This window comes from Panthera tigris, chromosome B4 (assembly GCF_018350195.1).
Source record: "Panthera tigris isolate Pti1 chromosome B4, P.tigris_Pti1_mat1.1, whole genome shotgun sequence".
NCBI lineage: Eukaryota > Metazoa > Chordata > Mammalia > Carnivora > Felidae > Panthera > Panthera tigris.
Genome location: NC_056666.1, coordinates 28781810 through 28802196, shown reverse-complemented (window position 1 = coordinate 28802196; position 20387 = coordinate 28781810). Strand labels below are relative to the sequence as shown.

Sequence of the window (20387 nt, the reverse complement as noted above, 5' to 3'; positions counted from 1 at the left end):
AAAAAGACTTGCAGGAACAGAACTTGTGGCTATTTATTCTTCCTAAGGGTATTATAAGTGGGACAGGCGAATAGGATTTGGGTTGAGGGGAGCAAGGAGGAAATAACAATGCAGACATAAATGATTTAATATGAAAGTTACAGATTATATATATACAAAGTATATATCACAGATATGTGTATCATAGATGTGTGTACATATGTTGCATATATGTATGTGAATATGTATGTGTATAAAGAGATAGCAAAGAATTCTATTGTAAGCTTAGCTAGATCTCACATTTTCCTTATAGTCCTGAAAACAGACAGCAAGTTATTTTACAGTGAGTGAAATTTGGCAAAAGGTACTCTGAACTACTTTCCTATATTGATTTGAAGATTTTGTAGTCAGGACACACATTGTACTCTGATGCTGGCAAATCATTTGCTTATTCTCAGCATACCAATGATAAAATGGAAAAGCTGCCTGTGAATTATAGATACCCTACCTAGAGTTTCCATTTCGACTTGCTAAATCAATCAAAGTGTATATGATTCCATTTTATCACAAATATAGTGTTTACATTCTAGCAGAGTCTAACACTTTTATAAGTCTACCAAATCTTAAAAGTCAGGGAAATAACCCAAATAAAACTTGTCCACTGATCTTCAATTTTTCTCAATTATAACAACACATTTTCTTTCTAGTGGTTCCCCCACTCATCAATAGTAAAGCCAGCTCTTTGTTTTCCTGAACATCAGATCTATCAGCTGCAAATGTGCTGCATACAAACCACTTTTAGAGACATCGAGCAATTACATCCATTCTAATGCTGCGAATAGAAGGTTCGATGCCTAATAGGTTCACCCAGCAGATGAGATCCAGCACTATTTAATTACTATCCATAAGTGATATATTCGCAGTTCCAGGATCTTGAAAAAGACCACAACCCTTATAACAGTTGTGTTTATACAGCTTTGACATAGTAAATAACTTGATTATGTTGCATTTTTGTGCAGCTGAAACCCAAAGGCGGGGCTGTAGTTATCCTGATTAAAGTAGTACTTTCTTGCAGAAGGCTTACCTGGAATGGACGTTACAATAGGATCAGGATTAGGATGAGAGAAAGCTCACCTTCTTAACTAAAAGGGTCTCCCACTTTAGTTTATTTTATTATTATTATCATTTTATTTATTATTCATTTATTTGAGAAAGAGAGTGCTCCTGTGTTCAAGTGGTGGGGGAAGGGCAGTGGGAGAGAGAGAATCTTAAGCAGGCTCCATCCCCAGCACAGAGCCCGACTCCACCGTGAGATCAGGACCTGAGCTGAAATCAAGAGTTGGGTGCTTAACCTACTGAGCCAGGGCCCAAGAGTCTCCTACCTTAATCCTGTCTATACCTAAGATGCCTATGGTAAAATATCAGACCATATTGCTAACAATTATATTGCCAATAATACTTAAGCTCCTCCAAAATAAGAGAAAATTATTCATTACTTTGTAAATAAGCTTTGTCCTGACTTCAAATCTTGTGGATTGATAGTAATGAATAGAGTCAAAAGGCAGGTGGGCAGTGGTGACGCACATCCAGGTTCAAGCTTTCAAAGGTTCATCAGCATTAGGACACACACTTAGAAAGAGTTTATTATGGCTCTCTGTTAGAAAAGCTGGAAGGAAGTACCTGAACTTCTGGGTAAGTGTTCACTAAAAATGAATTTTAACTTGTCTGCCTTTCAATTCAGTTATTCAGGCATTTGCTTCCAATTTTATTTTTGGTAAAGGAAACAGCAGTGGAAGGAAGAACATAGACTGAAGTTCTTACTATTACAAATCAAGTCTTTGCAGGAATACACAGTATAGACTTGCTAAGTGCTCTGCAATAGTGGTATGGTGGATTTCGTGATGTGTCAGCCAAGCTCCCAAATCCCCCATTTATGATGAAGGCTGGTGGTTGACTCCCAGTCTCCCTGGGAATCGTCTTCCACGGAAGGGAGCTGCCTCACCTAAAATCAGGCCCCCTCCCCAGGGGTAGCCAACATCCAATGACCAGCTTTTTATCCGTATTAGAATGACTTTGATGGGCCATCCCTGTTCCAGAGCTTTCCCACAAAATCATTGGAGGCAACAACACATCACACTGCCATTCCTCTGCTTAATGCTGCTTCACTCATTTTCTTGTAGGTGGTGTTGCTGAGAGCACACCCCAACGAACCTCCTGCAAGCAAATCTCTGCCTTCGAGACTTTTTCCTGTCAAACCCAACCTAAGACATATGGCAAAAGTTTTTGGTAGACTTAAAAAATAACTACTTTTATGTCATTGTAGATGATTACTGTATTAATTTGTTTTGAGCAAATGGACTGGCTGCAGTAAAATTCTTGCTGGTTTTCCTGTGCATCAGTCTGCTTATTCCTAAAAATATAAACATGGTTGTATATATGTTTATTTAAAAAGGAGTCTGAAAAAATTACAAATTGTAGAATATATATAAGTCCAGTTTAAAAAAAAAGAATTAACAAGCTTGCCAAATCATAGTAAATACATGAATAAATAGGAAGGTCTTCAGTTTCTACTTTCTCAGTTATGGGCATTCTCCTTATAATGATTATAGTTAACATAATATATATTTAGTATTTATATATATGACATATATATTATTATATGTAATTGTTAATATTAGAAATAAGAATAAGAATGAATAAGAATAAGAATAAGAATAAGAATAAGAATGAAACCTTGGGCATTGAAGACATGACCGGAATGTACCTGGTCAAACCATGGTACATCCAACCCAGTGTTTTGCATGTGAGAGGCAGATTTGGGGCAAGATCTTGACTGTCATCCCTGATCTCATCTCCAAAATGTCAGGAAGTTTCTCCAAAATATCCATTCTTTATGCTCTCATGGCACTACTTTTAAAGGACCTATCCCTGTGATTTATGTTTATTTTAACTCCTCCACTAGACTAGGACCTCCTCATTGAGAAATGATCCACATTTGTATCCTACACCATCTCTTGAGCAGAGCAACCATAATTAATAGTTACTCATTGAATTTCAATTTCAATCAGTATAGGATTTATTAGCACTTATGAGATCCTGAGCACTGAGCTAAACATTGTTGAAGAAAATGAGTCACACTTACTGTCCTCAAAGAATTTATTATATTCTTGGGGTTAAACATATTTAAACAGCTAGACTGGCTAATTAAGTATGGCAAGTTGAATATTGACATTTATCTTTGATCCCCCTGACATTCCACTAAAATAACAGTAAAGAAATACAAAAGTCCTAAAGCTACAAGTGGAAAGAAAACTTGAAAGATCATCAGCAAACAGGATTTCAGCAAAATGTTGAAAATGTGTAACTGCCTACATAGGCTGGAGAATGCTAAAACCTAGGCTTGCAGGGCAGAAAGCCAGAAAGTAAGTCAATTCTTCACACAGAATGCAGAAAACCTCAGGAATTGTAGACACCAAGAGGCAGGGGTGCAAGGTAGAGCTGAAAATAGGTAGGTTTAGTTGAAAGATTATGTTGGGAGCAGTAAAATGCAATCCCCTCCTACCTAAGTGCCAGAAGATTGCCCCATTCCTCAGCACAACAGAAGGAAGAAAACACTCTCTGAAGAAGTTGAACCAGAGAGACTGTGGATTCAGGGACACCAGACACAGCTGAAGTTGTGATGAGTTGCCTTACTAAAAACAGTGGCTCAGTGGGTTGAGCACCTGACTTTTGATTTTGGCTCAGGTCATGATCTCACAGTTCGTGAGATCAAGCCCTGCATTGGACTCCATGCTGACAGTGCAGAGCCTGCTTGGGATTCTCTCTTCCTCTCTCTCTGCCCCTCCCCTCCCTCTCAAAAATAAATTTAAAAAATTAAAAAGAAATCCATTCATTTAGAGAATAAAAATTTAGAAAATCATATATATGCTTATATACAAACATATATATGTTTATATATATGTTTATTTCAGTTTCGGATCAGTATACCAAAAACATTAGCATATCCAAGAAATGTTATCGCATATTTGTGTACACACACACACACACACACACGCCAACATAACAATTAAAAATAAACATGGGGCGCCTGGGTGGCTCAGTTGGTTAAGTGACCGACTTCGGCTCAGGTCATGATCTTGCAGTTTGTGAGTTCGAGCCCCGCGTCTGGCTCTGTGCTGACAGCTCAGAGCCTGGAGCCTACTTCAGATTCTGTGTCTCCCCCTGTCTCTACCCCTTCCCTGCTCGCTCTCTGTGTCTCTGTCTCTCAATAATAAATAAATGTTAAAAAAAAAAAAAGAAACGTTTAAAAAAAAATAAAAAAATAAAAAAATAAAAAAATAAAAATAAACATGACACGGGGCACCTGGGTGGCTTAGTTAGTGAAGCATCTGACTCTTGATTTCAGGTCAGGTCATGATCTCATGGGTTTGTGGGATCAAGTCCCACATTGGGCTTAGTGCTGACAGTGTAGAGCCTGTTTGGGATTCTTTCTCCCTCTCTCTCTGCCCGTCCCCTGCTTGTGCTCACTCTCTCTTGCTGTCAAAATAAATAGATAAACATTAAAAAAAATAAGCATGACACACAAAAGCCAGAGAGGGAAAATAAGAAAGACAAGAGAAGCATAGGTAAAAAGAAACTAAAAAAGCTGCCTGGAAGAAAAATGCAGATCACACACAGATGATCAGGACTCAGAAGGAATCAGACTTCTCAACAACAACAACAACAACAACAACAGAAGCTGCAAGATGGTAAAAAGAGCTATACAAGTTAGGTAATATAATTATAATGCACAATTTAGCTAAGCTGTGAATGATAGAATGTAAACACTGTACAATAATTAACTAAAAATGGTGATGGAAATATGTTGGGAAGATAAGGGGAAGAAAATGTGTGTGTTGAGTCAGATGAGGGGCAAAATATAAATGAAATATATATAAACTCTGATATAAAAGAGTTATATTTTCCTTTAAAAAGAATAATAAATCAGGGGCGCCCAGGTGGCTGAGTCAATTAAGTGTCCAATTCTTGACCTCAGCTCAGGTCTTGATCTGCGGGTCATGAGTAGAAGTCTCATGCTGGGCTCTGTGCTAGGTGTGAAACCTACCTAATAATAATAATAATAATAATAATAATAATAATAATAAATCAAAAAGCAGCAATAAAGGAATGTTATGTTATTTAGGACATGAAGATAAATACCAGAAAAATTGTTAAAGAGTTAAAGTGATAGCTTTGAAGAATAGAAATGAGGACTGGAGTGGGTTGAGCAAGAATTTATGTGGTTCATTGTTGTAATTCTACTTTAATTATTTTTTAAGTTTGTTTATTTTGAGAGAGAGAGGGAGAGTACACAGCAGAAGAGGGGTAGACAGAGGGAGAGAGACAGAATCCCAAGCAGGCTCTGCACCATCAGTGCAGATCCCACATGGGGCTCAAGCTTATGAACTGTGAGATCATGACCTGAGCCGAAATCAAGAGTCCAATGCTTAACCGACTAAGCCACCCAGGCGCCCCGTAATTCTATTCTTAAACAATGGATGTGTGCTATTTTGATAAAAACATTTTAAAAATATGTTCTAAAGAATTAAACTGTGGTCTTAAATAGAGTGCAGGAGTTTTCTATCTGACTGTGAAAGAATTCTATTCTGAACAACCATTTGCAGGAGGTGGAATTTGGGGAAAGATGAATGGAGTTTGGTGGCCATAAGGAAAATTCAGGGTGAGATCACAAGACTTTGAAATTAGCAAAATATAAGGGGTCAGTGAAAAGGCCAGTTGCCAGGAATCAAGAAAGTAAGATGTTGAACAGTGAGAAAATCCTACATAAATAGGGGGAGGTCTGATAATAGAAGGCTTTGGACTCTAAGCAGAAGAATTTGAACTTGCTTAAGTGAGAAAAAAGAGAGTTGTTGTGGGTTCTCGAGCAATGCAATGATGTAATAAAGAAAGGTTTTAGGATATTTAATGTGAAAATTATTGTATGTAAAATAGTGGATATGGAAGGGAATTGTTTGGTCTCTTTCACCATTGTATCCCCAGAACCTGTCTCAGTGCCTGACTGATAGTGGGAGCTCAACCCATACTTACTGAATAATCAAATGGAAAAGAGGCTGGGCATTGTCCTAGTAATCCAGGCATGTGGTAGTAAGGCTTGGGACTAGGAAGGGATAATAGAAATGGAAAGGAACAGGTGCCTCTTGTACACATTTCAAAAAAAGAAATACTGTAATTTCCTATTCTAAATGCCCATTTAAAAAGTCATTTCACATTAAATATAAACAAATTTTCTCATAGTAATAATGTTATAAATAATGGTACATTCTTAGGCCCTCTCTAACTATAATTAGTCTAAAATATAGTCCAATCTAAGTACATATATTATGCTTAAGTAACATTTAATAGGGTCGTTTCTGGTAGATAAATTTTAAGTTCCAAGTTGTGGGTTTTCATACCAGTTGTGTATTGCCATTAATAAATTTTCAAAATTGAGCATATTTAAACAATAACCATCTTATGACATCTCATGATTTTGTGGGTGAGGAATTTGGGCAGGCCTCAGCTGGGTGATTCTTCCGTTCCAAGGGTGTCACTTAAGATTACTCACTGATATTTATCTGCAGGGTGTACTGGTCTGGACAGTTCAAGGTGGCCTCCTTTGCAAGTCTGGAGCTTGGGTAAGGACAGCTGGAAGGCTGGGATAAGCTGGGACTATGGTTAGAGTGCCTACATAAACATGGCGTCTCTAGCAGCGTAGTTGATCTTTTTATGTGGCAGTTGAGACTTCTCTGAAAGAGTGTTCCAAGAGATCTAAGTGGAAGCTACAAGACTTCTTCCCACTTAGTCTTAGATAGCATGCAGTGCATCACAATTCTGCCACGTTATATGGTTACAAGTAAGTCAAAGGGCCAGGAGAGAGGCCTAAATCCAGGGATGCTTGCTTTGTTGGAGGATCATCTTTGATGGCTAACTTCCACAATGGAGATTTAATGTTCTAAGTTTGTATAGGTACTTAATTCCTATCCTTTTCAAACTATTCCAAAAAATACAAGAGGAAGGAAAACTTCTGAATTCATTCTCTGAGGCCAGTATCACCCTGATACCAAAACCAGATAAAGACCCCATAAAAAAAGAACTACAAGCCAATATCTTTCATGAATACAGATGGAAAAATCCTCAACAAAAATATTAGCAAACACACCCAATGATACATTGAAAAATCATACACCACGATCAAGTGGGATTTATTCCCAGGATGCAAGGGTGGTTCAATATTTGTAAAACAATCAATATGATACATCATATCAATAAGAGAAAGGATAAAAACCATATGATCATTTCAATAGATGCAGAAAAATCATTTGATAAATTACAACATCCATCACAATAAAAACCCTCTGCAAAGTAGGTCTAAAGGGAACATACCTCAACGTAATAAAGGTCTTATGTGATAATCCTACAGCAAACATCATACTCAATGGAGAAAAATTGAGAGCTTTTCTCCTAAGGTCAGGAATAAGACAAGGATGTCCACTCTTACCACTTTTATCCAACATAGTACTGGAAGTCCTAGCCACAGCAACCAGACAACAAAAAGAAATAAAGGGCATCCAAATTGGTAAGGAAGAAGTAAAACTCTCACTATTTGAAGATGACATGATGCTATATATAGAAAACCTGAAAGACTCCACCAAAAAACTACTAGAACTGATAAATGAATTCAGTAAAGTCGTGGGATACAAAAACAATGTACAGAAACCTGTTGCATTCCTGTACACTAATAATGAAGCAGCAGAAAGTGAAATTAAGAAAACAATTCCATTTTCCATTTACAACTACACCAAAAACAAAATATCTAGGAATAAGCTTAACCAAAGAGGATGAATTTCTTTCATTAGTGTTTTATGGAAGATATTCACAAACCAAGAAACAAACTCTTAACTATAGAGAAATGATGGTTACCAAAGGGAAGAGGTGGGGGAATGGGGATTAAAGTTATACTTAACATGGTAAAAAAAAAAAAAAAAAAAAAAAAAAAAAAGAAAGAAAAGAAGAGAAGAGAAGAGAAAAGAAAAGAAAAGAAAAGAAAAGAAAAGAAAAGAAAAGGAATGCCTCTGTCTTTACTGTGCCAACGTTGTTTAAAGTTTTTTAAAACTTTAGCATTAATAAAAAGATTAAATCTCAATCAATCTGTATAGGTACAAGTACCACTCACATTTTCATCAGAAAAAAGTTGTATTAATGAGTCTCAAACTATGCCCTCAAGGAAACCTGTTTCATTGCTAATGTGGAATAATGCCAGTCTTTTCCATATTTGGAAGAAAAACTGGGATTAACCAATTTTTAAAAAGTCAATCTTTAGTTTCACTATGAAAATAATTCTTAAAGCCTATTGCCTGATACCACTATTCCTCACTGATGTGACAGGACACTTTTTTAGAAATATTTTGTTTTTCAAGTAGCATTTATCTCCTTCCTGTTCCTAGGCAGAGTCAGGTTCTTTAAGCTCCCTTGCCCAGAAAAAGTGTGTATGTCAGATCTGAAAGCAGAAGGCTCTTGCAGACACTTCCCTTTCTGGATTTTGTTTTCATAAAGCCTGTGCTTCCAGAATCTGCTGTGCAGGAGGAAGGAAGAGGCAACAGTTGCAACCAAAGTGCCTTAAACAGCAGATGTTTCCAGAGCTTAATTCCTTGGCCCTTCCATCAACCTCCTTTCCCGTCCCACACACATGAGTCACCTGAGTCACCTTTTTGGAACCCCTACTCCACGGAGACTTTGAAAATCACTGCTCTAGAGCAATCATTCCCCAGGACTGAGGTGAAGACACAAAGGAATGGTGGAGTGGAAGTTGAGGAACTTCAGACACAAACTACTAGATTTCTCTTCTGCATGTATAAAGGATGAAGTAAACAGTGGAGTTAGAGGTACCTGGAACTTTTTCATAGCCTGTGAGTATGGAAGAATGCTGATACTGGTAATCAAACTGGAAAAGTTGAGTAGTTGAACTGAGTATTGGCAGGAAGCAGAGGATAATTAATTAGTCTCTAGAATGTCAAATGTAATGTTAAGGTAATGCATCCTAAACAAGGTGGCCTATAAGCTGCTAGAGGGATGGGAATGTCACACAAGTGAAAAGGTCAGGGTTGCAGATAAGAGTCTAGCAATTGTTGAAGACATGAGCTCAGAGAAAGAGCAGAGTGCTGAGGACAGGGTTGTCATGAAATCCTGTTAAAAAGATGGAAAACTAGTGGCCCACCTGCCACAACAACCTCCTTCTTTGAGTGATTGCTGCTCTCTTTCACTGAAAATTTTGTTCTCTAAAATTATAGACTATCAGAATCATTGTTTGAAATTATATCAGTAAGAATAAAACATCCTACTCTTTCTTCGAGGCTCTAAGACATAGAGAAGCTGCCTTGATTGACTTCCAAGACAGGTGCAGAGATTTGGGTCAGAGGTTTCTGAAGACAACTTTCCACATCTATCTTAACTTTGTAGTCCCCAGGGAAACAGGACCTTGGGTCCACTTGTACTCTAGACCTGAGGTCACATCTCTGCTTTGTTTGGAGCCTACTGAAACACAGTTTTATTAAAATTTTACCTAAATGCCACACTTCCCCCAGAGCTCTTTAACTCCATCTTTCCCTTTGTTTGGCGAGATGTCCCAGAGTTCCTCAGGTGTGAACTCTCCCTCATTGCTGTGGATCAACAAAGCTGTGTCTGTTGAAGTTTGGATTAATTTCTGGAGGCATTTGGATGGTAGGGCGAAGACTGAGCACTGGAGGTTTGTACAATCCAATCATTCATTTTTTACAAACCAGAGAAAGGGTTCCTGATTGTCTTTGCAGTTCTTCACAGCACCTCAGAGAGACTTCCAGTTGAGAGTCATTATGGTATCCACCTTTCTAAAAAGCCACTTCAGCTTTTTAGCTGACATATAATCCACAAATTTATCCAGGTCTTTTAAGACCATCTTTAGACTCAGGTCAGTCATTCCTTCAGTGTTGAGATGGACGAGTTCCATGTATTTATTACCGGAGAAGCGGGACCTCCGCTTGACTGAGGCCCTTCTCCCCAACTACCTTGCTCTTCCACATTTCTTCAGCAATCTTCTGCATTCCTTAAGAGAAATGTCCTTTTTCTTTCTTGTCTCCCCAACGCACTCTCTCAGTAAAGAGTAACCGCTTAAACCAGAGAGCCAAGCCCCACGCTTCGCTTCCAATCTTCCTTTCTCTGGGAAAGCGCTCTTAAAAACGTGGGCTAGGAACCCATTTTATCTCCAGACCAAACAGAAGGCAAACACCTCCTTATTAGGAATACAGTATTTTATTTAAACAAGCTACAACATAAGGTAGTTTTAACAAATCCCTTGACCCCTGAAGAAGAGAAAACTAAGCGCGTCTACCTTCGCTCTGGGAAATTCTGCGGCCGGAGAAATGCCCGGTCAGGCGGCGGGGCCACCAGAGGTACTTCTATAAGAGAGCTTCCAGTAAAACTCGAATCGGCAACCCCAGGGCGAAGAGTGGCTGCAGGGCGGCGGCGCGGCCCAGCGCGGACGCGGATTGGTCATCTCGGCTGGGACCCGCCGCGCGTGCGCCGTGCTCCGCGCGCACCGCCCATCCCGCCGCTCAGTCGCCGGTCTTCGGCCTCTGAAGTGGTCGGGCCGCTGCCGGTAAGCCGGCGATCAGATTGCCCGGCGGGCGGACGGCGGGGCCGGCCTGCTGTCTCCGAGGAAGAGGGACGTGGCAATTTTTCCGGTGTCTAGAATCCCGTCGGACCCGTGCAGCCTGCCCAGGCCGACGAGGGAGAAACTGAGGAGCCGCAGACTCTCCACCCGTGCCGCCGCCGCCATGGCTGCCATGATGGATCGGAAGTGAGCCTCAGGGCGACTGCTACCGGCGCCGGCGCTTCGAGTCTGGGTTCCCGGGCCACCGCCGCCGCGGGAAGGGCGGGCGACGCGCCAGACTGCTGACTCTCTCGGCCTTCGCGACCCCTGTCCTCAGCTCGGGCCTGCTTCCTTCCAGACTGAGAGGCGGGGAGTGGCTCCCGGTCTCCGGCCCCGGCAGCGAGGAAGATGGCGGACCCGGCCGAGTGCAACATCAAAGTGATGTGTCGCTTCAGACCTCTCAATGAGTCTGAGGTGAACCGCGGCGATAAGTACATCGCCAAGTTTCAGGGAGAAGACACGGTCATGATCGCGGTGAGTGACCACCGCCCCTACCCCCAGTCTAGCTCCTTCGGGCCTGGCCGGGCCCCGAGTTCGGGGAAGTGGCGGGGTGCAGAATTGAGAGCTAGCAGTGATGACCCCAGCCCCGCCCCCCAGTAGAGTTTGCCGGTTCAGATAACCCTGGGGAGGGAGACTGCGCGGCTCCATGGCTGTTCCTGGATCGCCCCTACCCCGATCTTAAGTGCCCAGAGAAGGGAGGCGCCTGGTCTCTGTCTGGGACACTCCCCCACCTGGGGCACTGGAGGAACTGTCCGGGGTGTAAGTTTAGTGCATATTTGCCTGTGTGTGTGTGTGTGTGTGTGTGTGTGTGCGCGCGCGCGCGCGCAGTTACTGATGCTGTTGGTGTTTTGGACTACCCCAAGTGTACCATTTGTAACATGTGCAAGATTAAAGTTTAGCTAAGAACGTTGAGCTTTAAGACTAGCCCTATTGTACCTTAAATAGTGAAGGTACTTAGTTTTATAGGAGATAAAGATACAACTATTTGCTGAACCGTATTGTTTGCCTCACGGGAGAAGGAAAAATTATCAAACAACTACAAATATACCTGTACCTCAAATGTTCACCCACCCGTCCTTTGAGTGATGAATGAACGTTCATGTTAACTATTATAAATGACAAATTGAGGACTGTAAAGAGTGAGTTTTCTTTTGAAATCGGAGTGATCAATTTGTTCAATTTTATAGTAGATCTAGCAGATCAGATTGGGTCAAGTAAGTGCCCAGAAAAATCTGTAATCTCTTACTGGGTTTTATGGGGTAAGAGCATAGCAAAGAGTGTTAACTTTTTGTATTATAAAGGTAAGCTTTTTAAAAAAAAATTAAAATTTGACCAGTAAGCTGGATTGATTTCTTGTTAGCATTAGATCTCTACTTCTGCCTTGAAGAAAAACTGATTTTGATCATCTTAAGGACGGAGAAATAGTGTCCTTTGTACTATAAAATATAAAACATAACTAGAGTTGGCTGATCATTGTCAGGGAAACCAGAATGTAAGGTTGATTTTTTTGTGGTCTGATCTCTGGTATCAAAAGGTCCTCTGGAAATAGAATTCCCAGGTTAAGAAGATTAAAATGGGTAGCAGAATATTACATACCTAATTGTGACTAAAAATTAAATTTATCTTTCTTGGTAATGCGATTGTGGCAGAACTTTTTTCTACATTGCTATCATGGTACAAAATCTTAATGTTAATCTTTTCTCTAATGGCATTCCATATTTAGCATATTTGCACAGCCTAATTTGGAAATAGAACAAAGGATCACAGGAGATGGGACATTGATGATTAAAAGCATTGACATAGGAGATAGGACTGAACCTCTTCAAGAGTTTCTATGTGAAAGTTTGCAGAATTAAGCTCTAGGTAATGAGTGTCGTGTCATAGCCCTTTGTTGCTTGGTAGGCTTTTGGCAAACAAATCATTAGATTACTAACAACTGCCAGCCACTACTGTGTAAAGACTGTCCGGCTGGCTTTTTGTTAACAAGTTCATGAGAGAAACTAAATGATATCATGGTGAGACTAAGAAGTTAAGCACAGAAGTAGTCATCCTTTTCCTTTAGGATGGTATCTTCTGTGGAATCAGAGGAGGCTTGCAGGGCCTGGGTTGTTGACAAACTGGCTACTAGTTGCTCAGAGTTTTTGTGATTACTCAGCACATTGAAGCTATTTCCTTTTTGATTTGTATTAAGAATGTCTCATTTCTGCAGATTTTTGTGTGTTTAAACAAATCTATAAGTATTACCAGGATTCATTTGTTGGAATGATAGGATTTAGGATTCACAAGATGTATTGAGAAGGCAACTTTCTGCCCAAATATGACATAAAATATGAGGACAGTTAAAACAAGTAATTACCACTGGAAGCACACATGTATTCTAGGTTGTTCCCTTTGAATAAAGTTCTTGGATGTTCCTTAACAATGTAAATACATTTAAATGATAATAGAAATAATGAATAGGTGATTGAGTTGTGAATCTGCAATAACAGTTGGCCTTTAAGTAAACTGGTAAGCATTTTTTTTTTAAGTTTAAGCAAAAATACAACGGAGTCCTGTAGCCTTAAGAAATATAAGAGGACAGGTTTAGTTCATTATTTTCAAGAATTAATCTGCATTTACTGGGTCATTGGTTACTCTGAGGTCTCAATTTTTTAAATGAATTTATATTTTAAAAGGTTGGGAATTTATAAGGAATAGCTGAGAGAGTGAAATTTAAAAATTTCTAGGTAAAGTCGTGTGTTGGTTTATTTTGTTCATTTTACTGGATCCTGATTCAAAAGAAATGGTTTTAAGAAGGAATTGCTGCAGTGCGTCATTTAAAACTAAATTATTTTAAACATGATTTAAACACATTTTGTACAGTCTTCTGGTTAAATCAAGATTTAAAGTGTAAGTAGTTTATAATGTTACTGAATTATAGGTATAATCTGTGCTCCTTTAGAAGATAATTTTTAAGGATTCTCATTTTCATTGAAGTTCAATTTCTAATATATTGTCCAAACTTTTTTCTGTTACATCAGTGATTTTAATATAGTATCCCATGGCAGGCAAATCTTGTAATCCTATAGTGTCTCTCTGTGTTTTGCAACTTTCATACAGATTTTTTTGATAATTAAGTGCTTGTTAAAGAGGTATAAGTATCACATATTGAATGAAATAAATGGATTATTTAAGGAAAACCTTTAAATGATAAAAATAGAACGTATTTGCTTTAAATAAGAGAACTTGTTATCCACAAAAAAAGGAGGACAAGGGAAACACCGTATTTAGTTGAAATGAGCCTGCCGAAAACTCCAGGAAAAAAAAAAGTCAATAGGAAAAATTATTTCTTTATGCATCATAAAAGTGGAACATGCGTATGTGTATCATTAAGTATCTTTATTAATCATTGTTCCTTATATGGTATACTGTAGAGGCTGTCAGAACCAAAAACAGGCTGTTGTAGTTCATTGAAATTAGAGGAAAGTAAAACCTAATTAGATAATCTTGTCCAGTTCCTTGCTTATAGCTCAACATGATTTCTCTTTTCAAGTGAATGATGATTTGGTGTTTGATCCTAATTACGTTAAGAGTGAACATTAAAAGAGAAGAAGTCATCATCACACCTGTACAGTTGTGGAATCTTAGCTAACAGTCATTGTCAAACTAAGGAAAATCTGATAAGCTATAATCCCATGTGATCTGAGGATCACTACTCAAAATTTTAGAGAAAGGTATATATGCCTGCTAGGAGGGTGTCCTTTATAACCAGATTTGATGTTCTGCAGATACAAACAGGAACCACTTCACTAAGAAATCTGAGGTATGGGGTGCCTGGCTGGCTCAGTCTGGAACATGCAACTCTTGATATTGGGATTTTGAGTTCAAGCCCCACGTTGGGTATAGAAACTACCTAAAATTAAAATCTTAAAAAAAAAAAAAAAAAAAGACAAATCTGAGGTATGGTTGCAATTCAGATAAACATTCCTATTTGGTTTTGTCCACTTGAAGCCTAAGTCAGATATGAATGTATCTTATGACTTGGGGTATCTCTGAAGGTTCATAGAAATAAGACTATATAATGTACATTTCAAGGCAAAGAACCAGGATTTTTAAGATACAGATGTCTAGATTGTGAGTATTCCTTTGTTTAATTCATTTGAAAGATTTTTAATTAAGAGATGTCCCTTAATTGTAGACCCATTAGAAGTTTTAATGTTTCATGTATCTTGTTTTTCATCCCAGGAAGCTATGGTCAGTTAGTAACTTCAGGTCTTGATCTCTAATCAAAACATTTGCCTTATTTAACAAAATTATAGTGTAGTTTTGGAATTTAAAATAAAACTTTTGTCAACTTAATGCTTATAAGTACTTAATTTTTGATTTAACAATGATCTAACATCTAAAAAAATCACTCAATCCTAGCTTAATTATTTTTTAGTTTGCGTATTTGTGATAAGGAATGCTATAGTAAACAGCTGTATAAAAGTACTTTTGAGGCAGGTTTTACTATTATCCATTATTTTGGGTATATCTCTTACTAAGTGAAAGTTTAAGACCACTGTTTTTATTGATGTGATAATGGAGATGACTTAAAACTTAGTCGTGTTTGTTCTTTATATACATATATAATTTTTTAAGTTTATTTTATTTTGAGAGAGACAGTGTGAGCAGGGGAGAGGGAGGGAAAGAGAGAGAAAGAGAAAGAGAAAGGATCCCAAGCAGGCTCCACACTGTCAGCGCAGAACCCGACAGGGGGCTTGAACCCATGAAACTGAGATCCTGACCTGAGTTGAAACCAAGAATCAGACACTCAACCAGCTGAGCCACCCAGGCGCTCCTGTTCTTTGTATTTTTTATTTTTATTTAAAAAATTTTTAAAGTTTATTTATTTTGAGAGAGTGAAAGTGGGATAGGGACAGAGCAGGGGCGGGGCGGGGTGGGAGGGGAGTAGCGAATTCCAAACAGACTCCTTACGGTCAGTGCAGAGCCCTATGTGAGGCTTGAACCCACAAACCGCGAAGTAGTAACCGGAGCTGAAATTGAGAGTCTGACGCTCAACTAACTGAGCCACCCAGGCACCCTTCTTTATATTTTCGAAATGTTTACTTTAATAAAATTGTATTACTTGACTTACTTTGGAGGATGCAGTTGTCTTCATGCTATTACCTATTTTCTGTTGATTAGTTTGTTTCATGCAAGCAAAATTTGAATTAATCATTGTTTAATTCTTGTTTTCATAGTATTTTTTATACATTTTTTATTAAATGTATATTTTGGCTAATTGCAGTCTGAGTTCTTTAATGCCAGATGCTGACTCCATTTCAATTCAGTTAACATTGCATGACCACTTACATTAGATCTTAGTATACAGCTTCTTACCTTAGTATTCAAGATTCTACCCAGCCTTATTCTCTGTTCTTTGAACTCTACAGTCTGTACTAGCTAAATAACATTTCTAAAACTCTGTTAATTGTTTAGGATATCTGATACCTGATACCTGGTAGGTGCTAAATGTTTGCTGGATACATACAGAGGAAAAGTTACTTTCTTTTTGCATAGGAAGAATTAGCATGGTTTATCTGTGGATGGGGATTGTTATTTTGATTGTACATGTGTTTGTTTTCAATCACGATTATGTCTTATAAAATCAGTAAAAGAGTAGTTTTTTTTTTTTAGTTGCACCTGTAAAATTGAATGTTAATGTCTTTGTAGAACCTTAGTGAAAGGACATTTAGGCAAAGAATAATCAGACATTGAGATGCCTACTTTTAATTGAATACCAAAGTGAGGTCATCTTAGTATATCCTTTAGGAATGCTTTCAGCTGCAGAAGGAAAACAACTAGTAGTGGTTTAAATAAATATGAGGTTATTTTTCTCAAATATAAAAAGTCTGCAGATAGGCCCTTACTACTACTACTACTTAATGACTCTGTTATCTGTTGTCATCCTTAAGTTAATTGATTTATCATGATGTTTGTAAGATGGATGCTACAGCTCCATCATTCCAGAAAGGAGAAAGGGCAGCTTCAGCTGAGATGGTCCTTTTTATCAGAAAACAACCGTTTCCCCAAGACCCTTCAGGAGACCATCACTTTATTTACAGAATCCAGAACTGGGTCACGTGTCCACTAGTTGCAAGGAGACTAGGCTATCTGGTGGTTAGCTTCCTAACGTATGTAGTGGAAACTGGCATGGGGAAGGGGAATTAGGAATGACTTTGGATAGCCCTTTAAGAGTGTCTGTTTCGTTGTAATTTTCATTATAACTATTATTGCAGACTTTGGGGAAGGAGACTGTGGGATGTAGTTTCTAAAAAGTAAGGTCTTTTTTTTTTTTTTTTAGCTAAGGCCTGAGAAGTCTTCTGTAATGTTAAGGATTGTTTGGGAAGTCATGATTGTTTTATATTTTAGGGTCCAGTGTCTGTCCTTTCCTTTAGGAGCAGGTAGAAAGCAGGCATACGCTTCCTTTCAAATACTTAGAATCCCCTTGCCCTCCTCTCATCTGTGCATGCTTACTTTTTCTCCTTGATTACTAGATTGTTCCTGCCAGCATTTAAACTTGTTCAGGTCTTACCCATCTTTAAAAAAAATTTTTTTAGACCTGTAGCCTGATTTCTGCTCTATTCAGTTACTTCTAATACTTTTTAAATCTCTTTCCAGTCTGACCTTTGTCATTGGATACTTTTCAGTTTTGCCTTGACCTCACAGCTATATTTGACACAATCAGTCCCTCCTTGATAATTCTTCCTTGACTTGCATGGACACTGATTTTTTTCATTCCATCCCTGTGGCTCATTCATCAGACAATATCAGCAGTGTTCTAAATGAGTCCCCAAGATCCTTTCAGGGGACCCAGAAGGTCAAAACTATTTTCAAAATAACACTAAGATGTTATTTGCCTTTTTCATTGTGTTGTCGTTTACATTTGATCTTTGTTCCTTAAACTTCCAACTTAACTTCTTTTGGCTTCCTGCATTCTACAAGCTTCTTTCTGCCATAGGATCTTTAAGCATCCCAATACCTAGCTAGGCTACTTCCCACCCTCACCCTCCCATGACTAGTATTGAAGAGACAGGTAGTGAGCTATTCTTCAGTTCTTAAACATCCCTTCTCCAGAGTCATTCCCTGCTATATTTCTGCTTTCTCCCAGACTTGGGTTCTTCTTTTATATGCTGTCACAGCACTCCATTGCATGAGTCAGATATCTAGTCATTTAATTATTTGTCTGATGCCTGCCCCACTATTACTTGTGCTCCATTAAAGTAGAGAGTGTATCTATCTTGGTCATCATTCTAGTAAGATGTCTAGTATATTAGGCATTCCATAAATATTTGTTAAATGAATGAATGATTGGAAAGCTGTTGCAGTAAAATGAAAAGCCTAATGGGAGTAGTGGAAGGAGCTCTGAACTGAAAGGAGATTTGGATTTAAATTTTAGTTTTGTCATTAACACCGTTTATACCTTTCAGGATTCTAGTTTTCTTGTCTGCAAAATGATACTATTGAAAATAGAGCCTCAGTACTTGCCAGAGTAGACACTCATTAAATAAAAATTCACTCAACAATATTTCACTATCATAGTAGTGCTAGGCCTTGGAAATCTAACAAAGACATTTTTGGTTTTGTAAAGTTTATTCTAGTGAATTCGTACTTAGTGATCCCTAAGGTCCTTTCTACAAAGATACTATGACATGAAGTAGTAAGTACTCTATTTCAAAGGTTAAATATATGATGACATCTTTAAAGGAGCTTAGAAGTGTCCATTCACCTTTAATTTGTGATGTTGACACCTTTGTTTCTGTTTTTCAGTCCAAGCCTTATGCATTTGACCGAGTGTTCCAGTCAAACACCTCTCAAGAGCAAGTATATAATGATTGTGCAAAGAAGATTGTTAAAGGTAAATATATTGCTGTGTTGTCCCAGCAATAAGTAAAATTTGTTTGTGATCTTCTCCATTTACCCAACATTTTTTTTTCATTTTAATTGCCCCCCCCCCTTTTTTAGTTAATTGTAGAAGACAGTTTAATAAAAAAGATAACATACAATTAGTAAACACACTGTTGCTCAAATTCCATGATCTAATTCATATACAGTACCTAGTGAAGGGTATTATAAGAATTTTAGTGTTAACACACTTATTCTAAAAGATGCATTTCTATTAGGTATTCCCAGGAGAGTTTCTAAGGTAGCAGTTATAGAAATACAGCAGCATGAGAATGAATACAAAATAGTTAGACAAGTTTCTAAAAAATAGTAGAAAATGGTAGCAATCTATCATTCTTCCATTCCATTGTTATTTCTTCCCCAAAGACTTCTCTTGTGTTCAACAGAAAAATGCTTGAGGAAGTGTGTACATTCCAGTTAATACTATTAATTTGTACTAAGATTTTCCAAGTTTATATTTTCTAAAACCATAGAACCCTAGAGTTGAGAGAGGGTATGAGTGATATCCCAGTGAATACTAGGATAGAGGGGATGGGATTCGGTATAAAAGTGGACAGGTTAGGGTTAAGTAGGAGCACAGACAATTCATCCAGTAACAGGAGAATAGGTAGAGTTTTTGGATAGAAGTCTATAGGTGTGATGGAAGAAAAATGCAGATCTTTTCATATTCCATTTTGTATGTGATACAGGGAGCAAAGTCATCACAGAATGAAGATGAGGGGGAGGGGTTCCTAGGAAAAAGAATGAAGTTGTCTGGCAATAGAAGTGAATGGATTAGGGAAATGTGGCAGTATTGCCAGGCAGCATTAAGGGCCCACTTGAAGTTAGTAGCCAGAAGAGTTGAATTTACCTAGTTGGTGTTTTACCAGATGAGTACAAAAGAGGGAGAGAAAGGCAGGAGAATTAATTGAGGCTGTAGTCAAGAGAATGATGATAATAGTGAACCATGGAATCTACGGTGAGTGAGGGGAAGGAGAGCACAGGTGGGAGGAATGGGTTTGAGGGACATGACAAGAAGCGGTAAGGTTAATATATTATAGTCTTTGTGGGGTCAAAGGTTTGTTGGAATCAGGGTACTAGAAGGAATAATAGGGGGTAGATACTTAATTGAGCTTAGGGAAACAGTGTAGTTAGTAATTAAATAAAAGGTCTAGAATATAACTGTAGAATTGACATCTGAAGGAGTAAAGGACAAGAGATCATGGAGAAAACTAGGCCCAGGATCTGAGAGACCAGGGTATTTTAATAGGATCATCTACTAAATGGACATTGGAACCACCAAGAATTACAACAGGAATAGTATTGATGAGAGACAGTGGACTGGATGTTGAAATCTTCATAGAATGATGGAGAATTAACTTGATTCTATAAATGATTACAACAAAGAGGAACAGGCAGTGTCCTCTTTTGTTTGTAGGCATCAAGTAATTTTCCAAATGAATCTGTCATAGAACACAATTACATTACATTCTTTGATTTTAACATACTTTTTTAATCAGTACAGCCTAAGATTTTACATGAGCTTTTTTTTTTTTTTAATGTTTATTTCTTTATTTTTGATGGGGGTGGGGGGGGCGGTGGGGAGAGGCAGAGAGAGGAGACTGAGAATCCCAGGCAAGCTCTGCACTGTCAGCACAGAGCCCAACGCAGGGCTTGAACTCATGAACCTTTGAGGTCATGACCTGAGCTGAAATCAAGAGTCGATGCTTAACCGACTGAGCCACCCGGGTGCCCCACATTCACTACTAAGTTATTGATT

General features: G+C 38.4%; 1 protein-coding gene across 1 annotated transcript in view; it reads left to right on the top strand.

Annotated features, from left to right (window-relative positions):
- The first annotated feature begins 10603 nt into the window (after window positions 1-10603).
- KIF5B (kinesin family member 5B) overlaps window positions 10604-20387 on the top strand; it is a 48524-nt gene continuing 38740 nt past the window's right edge. The window contains exons 1-2 of the mRNA XM_007092757.2: window positions 10604-11176; window positions 18494-18581. Coding sequence (XP_007092819.2) covers window positions 11051-11176; window positions 18494-18581 — 214 coding nt within the window. The 5' untranslated portion in view covers window positions 10604-11050. The remainder of the gene's footprint in view (window positions 11177-18493; window positions 18582-20387) is intronic.